At 59.1% G+C, this 12,961-nt stretch overlaps 2 protein-coding genes across 2 annotated transcripts; one reads left to right on the forward strand and one right to left on the reverse strand.

Moving 5' to 3' along the window:
- Window positions 1–3,164: 3,164 nt before the first annotated feature.
- Window positions 3,165–6,607, forward strand: IGFALS (insulin like growth factor binding protein acid labile subunit). Its single transcript, XM_026048987.1, has 2 exons — window positions 3,165–3,208; window positions 4,789–6,607. Exons 1-2 carry the CDS (start codon window positions 3,193–3,195, stop codon window positions 6,600–6,602), a joined length of 1,830 nt encoding a protein of 609 aa, XP_025904772.1. The 5' UTR covers window positions 3,165–3,192; the 3' UTR covers window positions 6,603–6,607.
- Window positions 6,608–9,597: 2,990 nt separating this feature from the next.
- Window positions 9,598–12,934, reverse strand: NUBP2 (nucleotide binding protein 2; the record flags this gene model as incomplete). Its single annotated transcript, XM_026048975.1, has 6 exons — window positions 9,598–10,034; window positions 10,618–10,687; window positions 10,999–11,109; window positions 11,597–11,751; window positions 12,343–12,541; window positions 12,812–12,934. Coding segments are annotated over 6 exons (801 nt in total), but the record flags the coding sequence as incomplete, so codon positions are not given.
- Between the last annotated feature and the right edge of the window lie 27 nt (window positions 12,935–12,961).

The following is a 12,961-nucleotide window of genomic DNA, read 5'->3' on the forward strand; positions in this document are numbered from 1 at the left end:
AGAGGTATCGGGGCACCTCGGCAGCGGGCCAGCCATGCCCCCATCTCCCCGTTYCCAAGACTCTCCTGCATCCCGGCCACACCATTCCCTGCCCTGCGCAGAGCAGCTGGGGTCCCTACAGCCGGTCCCTCCTCCCAGAAGGGGCAGGTTTCGCTGTGGGGCTGCTGGCCGCACCGTGGGTTTCACAAGGCTGCTTTGCAAGGCTGCACAGCGACCCGAGCCCCGCGGCACCCAGGACAGGGCTCCCCGGGGCGCACAGAGCAGCTCTGCACGTGCAGCCCATCCCGCGGGCTGGATGCACCTTCCTCGTGCTGACACGGCTCCGGGGGCTGCAGGAGGAGCCCGGCCTTGTGCTCTGCAAGGATAAGGCTCCATGTTACGCTTGCTTCCCCTTTGCTGCTCCGAGATTTTCACCCCCAAAAAGCCTTCTGTGTACAAGGATAAAGCAGCTCTGTAGATGCTGGTAGTTCTCTTTTAAAATCCAATTAGAGGTTTTGTGGGTTTTGGCTGGCAGGTCCTTGCTKGTTCAGCTCTTTTCAGCTTCCAGATTGATTACACCTTGTGTCAATATGTGCTTAGCGCCTATTAGTGGATACATTTGTCTCTATCTCTCATTTCTCCCTTCAGATCTATAATTTCCCAGAATAGAAGATTAAAATAGAGGGGGAGGAGAGCACCACTTCAATGCAAAAAAAAAAAAAAAAAAACACTGAGAAAAGCAGTTCTTATTTAACTGAACTGCAGAAGTTTGGCTGCACTGAGCAAAGAAATGTGGGATTCTCCGCTTTTCTCGCTAATGCTCGTTCCCATGGGCACATTCCTATCAGACACYGGGGCACGTGAGAGACCTCAGCCCCCCTGCGCAGGCCGTTACACTATTTTAAATGTACCAGAGCCCCAGCTTGATGGCCAAGGTGTTTCCCTGTTCCTATGGACTCCCCAGAGCAGCCTGTGTGACTGCTGCTCTCTGGGTTGGGGTGTCCTGTCCTGCAGGAAGCTCCTGCCACGTTGGCTGCTGGAGGGAGCAGCCTGAGCCCTGGACTGACCCTCTTGGCTTTGGCCTCTCCTCCTTTGCATCTTACCTGGGATTTGCCCGTTTTCTTTCTCCCTGGTTGACCATCAACAGTGGCCAGAAGTCCCAGCGCAGGAGCTGTTCGGCCCATGGCCACCTTTRGAGGAGGCTCCTTGCAAGATACAGGAGAGGCAGCAGCAGCACCATGGGGCTATGCAGCCTTCGCAGCCCCCCGCTCACCATCCTTGAGCACCCACGTGGGCACCCACGTCACGTAGAGCCTCAGGGCGCTGGAGATCTCGGACCGTGACGGGCACAAGGTGGGTGCTCTCGGCAGCAGCCCCACGCGGTCGCGGTGCTTACGGGACGGCAGGATCTGCAGGCAGGACAGCAGGATCTGCAGGCAGGACCACCACACTGAGGATCCCACGTCTCAGAGGCAGCAAGTTGAACTGCGACAGTAAATGGTGTCCAACACCAGCCCCACTTCACGTGCACCATCACGGAAAGACATGACTGCAATAGTCAGAAAGGGGTTTGCAGCCACGTTTCTATGGTCTCATCGGGCAGCTACTACAAGGGCAGCAAACCACCACCTCCAGGGCAACCCCTGGCCAACTAGGCTCTTCTATGGGAGACAGATAGAATGAATAGAATATGTTTTCCTTTCCTGGAAACTGGTAAAAGTTTCTTCAGAAGCTGGGTTGGACAAGGGCAAGTGGGGAAATGACCTGGAATACAGGATGAGTTCATGAGCCTCCCCGAGCGGTTTTGACAAGCTGCCAAATGACTCTGGCAGGAGACTGCGATCTTCCAGCTCCAAGTTGGTTCCTGAGCATCATYCATCACCCCCAGCCTGCCCAGCTCCTTCCCCAGGGCCAAACCCTGGTGCCCATGGAGCAGAGAGCCCCAGGGCCCTTCCCAGCCATGGCAGGTACGAGGGACATCACTGGTTAGCAGGTAACACGGAGGCCTCTAGGTCTGCACGAGGAGAAGCCCTTCCCAAAATGCACAGCCCACCAAGCCYTGCTCCTTCCCAGGGCCTGCCCACCAAACCTGGCAGAGCGTTAGGCAAAATCCGCATGGATGCAGCTTCTCCCTGAGAGTCGAGCTCCACACAGAGCTCCACTCACTAGCAGGGTGAGTAACTGTGGAAAACTCTCAGTTATCTGCCTGGGGTGAGCAGTAGTTTCACAGCCCTCCTCCAGCTGTCCCAGAGCTGCTGGGCACCATCACCTCCTGTTGCCATTAATGGGCCAGGGCAACCCTAGGCTCACTTTATTCCTACCCAGCTTTACACACCAGTGACTCTTCTCTTTCCTACATTTCTGAGGTTTTCAATGCCAGACAAGAACATCTCCCATTTTTCAGCTCATCTCTTCCTTTTATCAATACAAAACCTTAGGCATTTTGCCTTCATCTCCCCATAAGAGCACCCCGGGCCCCCTCGAGCTCCCCATGTACCCTGGATGCTGCAGATCCTGGAGGACATTTCCAGGTCTGGATGGGATCCAGCCTCTCACGCTCACACTGGGGCAGCCCCAGCAGAGGTGCCCATCTCACCACRAGACACCGCAGAGTTGCTCACTCATTTCATGGGGTTGCAACTAATCGAAGCAGGGGGTCTGTGGGGAACCACAGAGCAAATCCCTCCTCTTCCAGCCAGGAAGGCCCAGCAGCCTCCCAGCTCCTCACTTTCCTGTCCAGCTCCATGTGCTGATTCCAGCCTGACTCCAGCTCCGGAACAGCCCCCAGTCAGGCCAGCCCAGACCCCCAACCTGCAGCACTTGACCTTCCTCCCAGGGCCAGAACGTCCCTGCGGATCCAAACGCCGTCTCCTCTCCAGCATGARCTCTCAGCACGCAGCAAGCTCCCCAGGCCCTGCACGTCCGTGTCCCATTTCACCCCAYCCGCGAGCAAAAAGTAATTGTTGCTCGGGGCTGGGAGAGAGGGGAGATGTTTCAGTCTCCTGTTTGCAGCCCGGCGTTTCTCCAGCCGAGCGGCCGTGCCCGGAGCTCCCCGTTCCCGAGCGGCGCCGGGGCCCAGCAGCGGCGGGGTTAACCCGGGCCCGCGCGGCTGGACGGGCGTCAAGGTGGTTGCTCCATCCCTGCTCGCGCGGTGGGGGAGCCGCAGAGGCAGCCGGCGGACTCGGAGCGCTGCCGTCCCGCCCGGCGGCCACCATGAGCCCCCGGCAAGGTAAGGAGCGTCCCGCGCTGCCGGGGTGCCCGGCCACCCACCCTGCACCGCGGGAGAAGGTGACACTCTCCCTGGACTTTGCAGTCCAGCTGCCCTTAACCTCTTCCTCCTCCATACGACTTTTTTTCCTGCCCACCTTCGCTGCAAAATTCCTTGAGGGTCCCAATGTCTCCCTGGCAGTCGTCGTGTGGCCCCAAGTGTGGAGCGTGGGCCTGCACCAAAGGTGGCTCCGGGAAGGGTCTTTGCACAGAGGTGGTGGCCTCCACTGCAGGAAAGGTCCTGTCCATTTGAGGAGAAAGGAGGGAAAGGGGCATTGGCTGCCAGCACGAAGACAGAAGCGAGAGGAACCTGGACGGACTGCCCGGCTGGTGCAGGGACCCCCAGTGCAGGGACCCCCCAGTGCAGGGGCTACAGAGGCTCCGCGCACTAAAGGGTCAGTAAAGGAGGTCCAAGCTGCACTGGAGCCCGGTGCAATCCTGCTAGCACTGGTCACGGGCTTTCCAAAGGGCAGATAGAGGCCCAGAGGCGCGTGGTACCGCTTAGCGCGCACASCGTGGATGGGAGCACCCAAAGCGCATGGGATCCAGAGCCACCTCGGCAGCGGGTGCTCCCAAAGCGCCGGTTGGGACCCTGGGGAAACTGGTTCCACAGCGAGGGCGGCTGCCGGGAAACCAAGGGTGCCATTCCGCCCATTCCCGCRTGCCTCGACAGCCAAGGGCGCCGCGCGGCGCTCGCACCACGGCCGCAGGAGGGGATGGCCACGGAGCGGCTGCGCTGCGGCCCCGGCCCCGCCGYGGTGGCTGCGGCCGCATCTGCCGTAACTGGGCCCAAGGTGCCTGGGAGAAACCGCTGCGGGGAAAATAAAGCAGAGCTGCCCGGAGCGCGGCCCTGCTTCCCGATCCCACGGGCACCACGGAGCGGCCTGGGCCCTGGGAGCAAAGGGAGGGGAATGGAGAAGTCAGCAGCGAGGCAGCAATGGAGAAGTCAAGGGCGAGCAAGAGGGAGAGGAAGGTTCTTCTGACTCCCGCTGTTCCTCATGGCCACACTGAGCTGTCCCTGCCGCTGTCCTGCTTCGCCCCACGGTCCCTGCTGTGGCTTTTCCCTGCCCCAGGAATCGCTTCCTCAAGGAGGAGGGCAGGGCCGGGAGCCGGGCGGCCACGGGAGACGCAGCCCACACCGGCTCGCACGGCCCCAGCCTCCCCTCTTCGCTCGCCTCCACCAGCCCAGGCCTCCATCAGCAGAGGCAGCTGAGGCGCCAGGCTGGGAAGCCGCAGGACGGAGCAGAGCAGGCGACGCCGGCACGCGGGACCGGTGCGGAGCAGGAGGCTGGACCCACACCAGGAACCTCCTGGTCATGGCGCAGACCAGGCAGCTCCACGGCCACACAGTCGGCCAGGGAGCAGAGATCACTCCAGCCAGGCCGGGCAGGCRGCTTTGCTAGGACGCAATAAGGTCAGGAGGGCTCTCCTAGCCCAGGATCATCTYCTACAGCAGCCACCACGTAGGAAACGCAGTCCCTCGCTATTGCCTCCTTGTGCTGCATTGACCAGCTAATGCTTCCTATTCCCTTGCTCCTGCAGCAGCCGTCGCTCTCCTGCTCCCCTTGGCCCTGCTCTTGGCCACCGCGTCGCAGCCGCCGGAGGGAGAAGCCCAGAAGGAGCAGGCGGACGCGGAGCCGCTGCGATGCCCCGGCTCGTGCGCCTGCAGCTTCGACGACTACAGCGAGGAGCTCAACGTCTTCTGCAGCGCGCGCAACCTCACGCACCTGCCCGAGGACGTCCCGACCAACGCCAAAGCCCTCTGGCTGGACAGCAACAACTTCACCGTGCTGCCGGCCGCAGCCTTCAGGAACCTCTCCAGCCTGGACTTCCTCAACCTGCAGAGCAGCCAGCTAGGCGCCGTGGAGCAGCACGCCTTCCACGGGCTGCGCAGCCTCTACCACCTCCACCTGGAGCGCAACCGGCTCAAGCACTTGGCACCCCACACGTTCCTTCACACGCAAAACCTCGTGTCCCTGAGCCTCAACAACAACCTCTTCATCAAGCTGGAGGAAGGGCTGTTTGCTGGGCTCTCCAACCTGTGGTATCTGAACTTGGGCTGGAATTCACTCGTGGTCTTGCCTGACAGGATTTTCCATGATTTACCCAACTTGAGGGAGTTGATCCTSGCTGGAAACAAGCTCCTGTACCTGCAGCACCAGCTCTTCTGCAGCCTTACTGAGCTGAAGGAGTTGGATCTGAGCGGGAACTCTCTCAAGGGAATCAAGATCAACATCTTTGTCAAGCTGCAGAAGCTGCAGAAGTTGTACTTGAACCACAACCAGATCAGCGCCATTGCACCCCGCGCCTTCATGGGCATGAAGTCGCTCCGGTGGCTTGATCTCTCACATAACCGGCTTGTCTCACTCTTTGAGGACACTTTTTTGGGTCTCATGAGCCTGCATGTCCTACGCTTATCCACCAATTCCCTCACCAGCCTGAGACCCAGGACTTTCAAAGACCTCCAGTTCCTGGAGGAGCTGCAGCTGGGACACAACAGGATCAGAGGCCTGGCAGAAAGGACCTTYGATGGGTTGGGGCAGCTGGAGGTCCTCACCCTGAACAACAACCAGATACAGGATATCAGGGTTGGGGCGTTCCAGGGGCTGCACAACACGGCAGTGATGCACTTGTCTGCCAACTGCATCAAGGTGCTCCCTGACCATGTCTTCAAGGGKGTCACCAAGTTGCACAGCCTTCACTTGGAGCACAGCTGCCTCGGCAGGATCAGAACGAACACATTCTCCAGCCTCTCCAGCCTGCGGAGGCTCTTCTTACAGCACAACGCCATCTCGGTCATTGAAGACCAAAGCTTCAGCGACCTGCATGAACTCCTGGAGCTCGATCTGAAGCACAACAGGCTGAGCCACCTCTCACCCAATCTCTTTGTGGGACTAAGCAACCTGGAGTACCTCTTTCTCTCCTCCAACCATCTCCTGGAGATCTCACAGGACACTTTCAGCCCACTCCAGAGACTCTTCTGGCTCGATCTCTCAAACAACCAGCTGGAGACACTGGACAACACAGTTATCTCCCCGCTGTCAAACCTGCGGTACCTCAGCCTCAGGAACAACTCCCTGGAAACCTTCTCCGTCAGCTTCCTGTGCTCCTCATTCACGCTGGAGCAGCTGTGGCTGGAGGGGAACAACTGGCACTGTAACTGCTCCCTGAAGGGCCTGCGGGACTTCTCTCTGCAGCACCCGGTCGTGGTCCCACGGTTCGTGCAGTCCGTGGTGGAGGGCGACGATTCCCACGTGCCCGTGTACACCTACAACAACCTCACCTGCCTGCACCCGCCGAACGTGACGGGCCTGGATCTGCGTGACACCAGCGAGGACGACTTTGCTCACTGCTGACAGCGGCCTGGGCGCGTGGCCCGAGCTGCCACCTGCCCCTTCTCAGCCCCCGGGCCAGCAGCTCCCCGGCCGGGCCGGGCTCTCCGGGTTGACGTGGTCATCCTGGTTTCCCCGCTGGCTTTAGCCCTCTCCATGCTGAACTGAGAGCCGCGTACGGGCAATTTTGAACAGCAGCAGGGCAGGGGCTGGCACGCAGTGAGCCGGGGAGGCCGCGCTCCTCGGGCTAYGTCTGCTTGAAGGGGATGGCAGGGACGGGCAGATGGGCACCAGCTGCCCAAAGGGGCTTTGCTGGCTTCCAACTSAACTATCTGGGTTATTTCCACGGCAGCCCCCAGCCTGCCCACCCTGGGCAGGAAGCCTTGAGCATCTCCGAGCTGCTTCTGGCAGCCGCTCGGGGTGAGGTAAAGGCACCTACCCTTGGAGCAGAGCCCTCGCCATAGTCAGGGAATCTCTGAGGCTCAGCAGAACCATCCTGAGGACAGACAGGGAGCTCGGCCCCAGCACCCCACTTATCAGAATTACAAGGAAACGAAGCAACTGCCTGCCGGGAACCAAGCGAGCGGGTGCCAAGCGCTGTGCAGCTTCCTCTGGGCCTTTCCCAACACCCTCACCGCACRGAGGGCAGGAGCTGTGGGCTCCCCCAGGGCACCCAGCCACGCGCCACTCTTGTGCGTTGCTGGCAAACTGCAGCCTCCTCCACAAGCAGGACCCGGGCACAAAGTCAGGAGCCCGAGAGCCTGACACCCCATCACACAGCAGCCAGGAGCCCAAGGCTTAGAGAAGACCATGCCAAGGGCTCAGGTTCGCCTCTGCCCAGGGGGCTCTTTTGCAGGTTTAAAGGGAATCCTAGAAAGCCATGAGCTCTCCTCTAGGTTCAGGGACTTTCTTTAATCATTCCTTGCAATAGSAGATGTAGGCAGGTTACAGAAAGCCGTGCATGTCACTTACCTGATAAATCGCAGCAGGCAAATAAACCTTTGGAGCTATCGCAACCCACCTTGTAAGCCTGTTTTTCCGAAGGGCTGTGCCGCTCCCCGCTGGGATGTCTTATCAGAGCCCCTCCGTGCAGAGCCGAAGAGCGAGGCTGTGGGGAGCTACGGGGCTCACGGCACCCGGCTGCTCCCCGCTGCAGCCGGGGGACGCCCGCAGGGCTACAGGGACCCACGTGTCTCGCCCTATAGAGCAGCTCCGGCTCCCCAGGCCTTTGTGACACCCTAACAAGTCCCCGCGACGCCCTTCGGTGTGAGAAGGGTTTCTCACCCTTCGGTGAGAAGGGCTGGACCTTCTCACGTGAAGAACAGGAGGAATTTGCAGCAGCTTCTCTGTAAGATGCCCAGCTGTGAAGGAAAGGCTTTGATGGGTCTCAGAGGGCGCAGTGTTGTTTAGAGCACACGTGGGCAGTAAGGGTCGGCACCCACTGCCCAGCAATCCCAGTGATGCCAGTTCATACACCTGGACTCTGGTTGTAGCCTCTCCTCACAGGAGCAATTGCAGGGCAGGATTTGCACCGCGTGGCTCATCCTGCATTGCAACAACAGCTGCCATTGCTGCCAGCCACCCTCATGTCCAACTCACCTCTACTCATGCAAAGGGCAGCTTCCAGCTCAGGCCAATGTCCTGGGGTCGCCCTCCAGGTTGCATCTGGCACTGGTTTAAGAGAATCATTCTAGGAACCCAAACCACCAGGCAGGCTTTCTTATGGAGAAACACACAGCCAACACAGCACGTAACAGCACGCTGAGCAGCAGTGAGGGCAGGAGGGACCTAGTGCAGGCCCAGGGCTCGGGTTTGCTCCTGGAGACAGCAACAGGTACTCAGAAATCCTGCACAAATTAACAGCTCGGTCAGACTCCAACCCTACTGCCTGACTTCCCACGAGAGATAAGTGACCAAAGGTCAGACAAAATTTCCAGGAAAGAAAGTAGCGGGTGAGGAAACCTGGGCAGACGCAAGTTTTAGCCATGCATACAGAGCGCAGGATGGACAGATGCTTTGATTGCTTTGTAGCTGTTCTCAAATATAATTGAGCTGGTAGTGAAAATCTGAGACTTCTGCCCCCACCCAGTCAGTCAGCAAAGCAAGGATGAGTCCTCAGCATTGAGCAGAGCATGGAGAGGACGAGGCCAAGGACAAGCAGAGAGCCCGTAAGGGGCAGACACCATTTCCATTAAGTTCCTTGCTAGTCCTGGACCACTGAAGAGAAACTCAAGTTTTAACAGCAGCTCCCAGGGGAAGGAGGCTGAAGGAAGTCGCATGCTCAGACCCACGAGCATGGAAAACTTCCATGAGCAAGGAAACTGCCTGGGGGGCTGAAGGAGCCCCCTGTGCATCAGGTGCCACAGAGGATACTGCAATGAAGGGCCATGGCTGGATCATAAAAGCTGGCATGGAAGGTGGAAAGCTTTGGCTGCACCCCAGCTAGCAAGGGAYGGGGGGAAGAAGGAAAAGCAGAAAATGCTCAGAGATAAATGAGCTGCTCTTAACACCAACAGTCACAGCTACAGAGCACTAAAGCAATGGAAAAACATGAACAMTGCAGTGATTTTAAGAAAAGTGTTTACTGTCTAGAACCTTTAAARATATTCCTGAGTCATGACAAGCCCCAGAAGACCAAGAAATGGCATTTTTCAGACAGGCAGGATGCAGATATCAAATGGATAGACCACTCAAAGACTTTTTTTTGTATACAAAGCGCATGCCAGGCCCTCAGAGGCATAATCTGTACCCATGATGTTGGAGTTGAGAGTGAGGTGCTTGGACGTAGACACAGATCAGAGCATCTGGCACAAACCCACCACAAGTACCACATAATGTGTCAAGCAGCAAAAGCAAGAGGAGAGGAGGCAGCCACGTGTGGAGGTGACACACRGGCACTAGCTGCATCTTTTGGGTTTTGTGAGGGAACAAGCACGTCAGCCAGCGGTAGGAGCCACTGTAGCTGCTAGTTACATTCACTGCCAAGAACACTGCAGTAAATGGGACAACAACGTGGAGCTCCACAAGTACCTGTGCAAGGGAGCAGCTCGCAGAGGGGTGCACAGCGTGGGAGGGCCTAGAACAACAGCACCAGGCAGGCAGAACCTGCCTGTTCAGAAGGCAAGAAGGAGGCTGCAGATGAGCAGATGCACCCACCAGAGTCTCCTCGAACCCAGGGCAAGGTGGAGCRGCACTTCCCTTTTCCATTCTCCAGAGGTGGCACCAGTGAGATGCTCCCTCCCTCCCTGCTCTAAGTATCCTAGGGGCTGCTCGGAAGGAACTCAGCCAGCAAGAGTCCGACTCAACAGCCCTGTCAGGAGCTTCGCGGGGTCCCATCCAAGATCTGCTGGGCAATGTGGGCCAGGGCCGGGAAGGCAGAGCTCTTGGGAAACTCTTGGATGAAGTCTCTGCCATCCTCCAAGCTCTGGCTGAGCTGTGGATCCAGGGGCACAGAGCCTGTGGGAGAGGGGAGGGAAGGCGAGAGTGACTGCCTGTCAGCAATGAAGAAATACCCRACTGACTCATCCCCTGGGACAGCAGTAGGAAAGAGGGAACATATCCTCTTTGAAACCCTTGGCAGTTGCATTTCACCTGTAGGGCTTCTCTCTGGCTCCAGGGCAAAGCCACACAACTTTGTGCTTAGACAGGACTTTGTGACAGATGCCCTCCCACCCCAATTCCATCCCTGTCCAGAGGGCAGGGTTCAATCCCCACACTAGATTTCTTGGGGAGGCTCCATGATGTTTCAGGATGGTCATGGGGCTATGGGCCTGATTACTCTGTCACCRCAGCACCCTGCCAGGTATCACTGCCTCTGCTCCAGATGGGCCAGAAGCCCCTGTGAGCATTTTGGATGCAGAGAGAAGCAGCAACAGCCACATGTTGCCTCTGCCTAGGCCCCAAGGGCTCCCAGGGCCCAGCCTCTCTACCCGCTGCATTGTGTCTATAGTGTCTCTCCATTCCAGCACTCCCACACAACCACCACACTGTACAGAGACCGCCTCTAAACAAGGAGGGCTCTGCTCAAGCAGCCACTCACCGAGGAAAGGGACTCCGGCATGCTTTGCCAGTTCCTCACCTCCCCCTTTGGAAAAGATGTTTGTGCACTCCTGAAGGAGGAAGAGGAATAACAGTTAGTCATAACCACCAGTGAGCAGCAAGGCAGGCACTGCTTGGGTGTGAGCAGGATAACCCTTCCACCTTCCAGTCCCAGGGCAACCCTCCTCATCCCTGCCCACCGCAGCTCCCTGCAGGGAAGCAGGGCCCACAGGTCCTTCCGAACCTCCCGCGCTGCGGCCAGGACACTCAGCAAACAGGCACAGAGCCCCTTACAGGGATTCCCAGCCAGAGRGGTCTGATCACGCAGCAGCAGCACCACGAGCAAGAGCCCCCAGAAGCCCAGCAGCAGCAGGAACCTCACCGAGCAATGCGGGCAGACGAAACCACTCATGTTCTCCACGATGCCAAGAACTCGCAAACCCGTCTTCTTACAGAAGGTCAGTTCTCGCCTCACGTCCGCCACAGACACTGCCTGGAGGGGAGGGCAGCAAGAGTTAGGGGCACCCGCCTCCCCAGCCAGCCTGCAGCTCGGCAGCAGGAACAAACACACACAGAGGCAGCTTCCAGCATCCATGGAGAACGGGGTTYAGCAGATGTCCTGCCCTGTGCCACAGGTTGTGTTACGAGTCCTTGACAAACACCACGAGAGCAGAGCACAGGGYACAGTGCTGCACGGGCTGAGGGTGTTAAACTGCAGCTGCATCAAGACCTGTGACATATGTACTCAGTTCTCCAGCAGGTCTCACACTTGGGCAGTCCCTGGCTGTGCTCGTCTAAAAGGAGGCAAATACCAGTAAAATGGATTCGAGAGCAGGCTTGACTCACAACTGACTGACAAACGCCTGGGATGGCCTAAGGGACACCCTGTGGCTACCTCAGGAGGCAGAGGTGTAAAGCAAAGAGGCACCTGTGAAAACACCTGCCCTCGGGTGCATATTGCCAGGTATGAATYGCCCTACCTGAGGCGTCGTGACCAGGATTGCTGCCAGGGGCTTGTGCGGCCGCAGAGCCTCCACCGTGGAGATGTGCTCATCCGAGGTGCCCGGAGGAGTGTCCACAATGAGGAAGTCCAGGTCCCCCCAGGCCACATCAGAGACAAACTGTTTTATCAAAGCTGCAGAAATGAAAGGGGTAGAAAAAAGAAACCTCAGGWTTTAGCAAGTGTCCTGGGAGCCACGTGGCCAGGAGGCACCTTGGGGGACAGCGGGGAGAGAGCAGGGCTGCCCTTCAGCAAAGCACATGCAGCTCAGCTTGGACCACCCAAACCCGCTCAGGGGACAACCACGCAGTGCAGGTCCCATCCTCCTCCCCCCATGTCCTCTGGAGCCCTCTCCAAGGCCAGTGGGATTCCACAGCCCCTGGCTACATGTGGGGACCTCGCTGTGACGGCAGGACACTGATGTGTGCCGGGGGGACAGCCCCAGCGCAGCCAGGCAGCGCCACACGGACTTGGCACATGGGAGACACCTTCACTGTGGACAAGGTCCCAGCAGTGACAAAGGCTCCCCCAGGCCACCTACATCGGCTGCCTCTGAGCCACCGGCCTGTCCCAGGAGAGGGGCTTCCACACGGCAGCTGCCTCGGAGCACAGGCTGCCAAGGGACACGATGACGGACGGGGTCCCGGGCAGAGCAGGCGTTAGCTCCAGGAAGCTTTGCAGAAGGTGCCCAGCGTGGGAACGTTGTTACCGTTGATAAATCCGTACCGTTTTTCTTGGGTCCTCTCCACACCACAGCATCATCGGGCTTTTCCAGCAGGAAGCCGATGGACATGAGCGAGATGCTCTTGTCCTGGTGGGCGAAGACGGGCACCCAGCCGCTGTTGCACTGGTGCACGGCGCTGTCCTGCACCCGGAGCATGCGGGGAATGCTGGGCCCGCACAGGTCCACGTCCAGGATCCCCACCTGCAGGCAACACGCAGCGCTCAGCACCGCAGCGCCGGCCACTGCGCAGCTCACAGCACCCAGAGGGTGCCTGGAGACCCCTTCTGCCAACAGCGCGTGTAACTCCTCGGAGGGCCAGTTCAGCCTCCTGGTTAGTGGGGAAGTGAAGCGCRCATGCACCCTGGGGCTGGACATGCAGGAGCAAACAGGCACCCAGCGCCCACGCAGACCCCGGTGCTCACGGCAGCAGCCTCCACCACGGAGGGCTCCGCACGCCCGGCCCTCACTCACCCGCTTGCCCGCGAGCCGCAGGGCCAGGGCCAGCTCGGTGGCCACGGTGCTCTTGCCCACGCCGCCCTTGCCCGAGAGCACCAGCAGCACGTGCCGCACGCCGGCCAGGTTGCTTCTCTCTGGGGGTCAGGGCGGTAACGGGGGGGTCAG

Source organism: Nothoprocta perdicaria, unplaced genomic scaffold, assembly GCF_003342845.1.
Source record: "Nothoprocta perdicaria isolate Ctin4 unplaced genomic scaffold, notPer1 scaffold_59, whole genome shotgun sequence".
NCBI classification, from domain to species: Eukaryota; Metazoa; Chordata; class Aves; order Tinamiformes; family Tinamidae; genus Nothoprocta; species Nothoprocta perdicaria.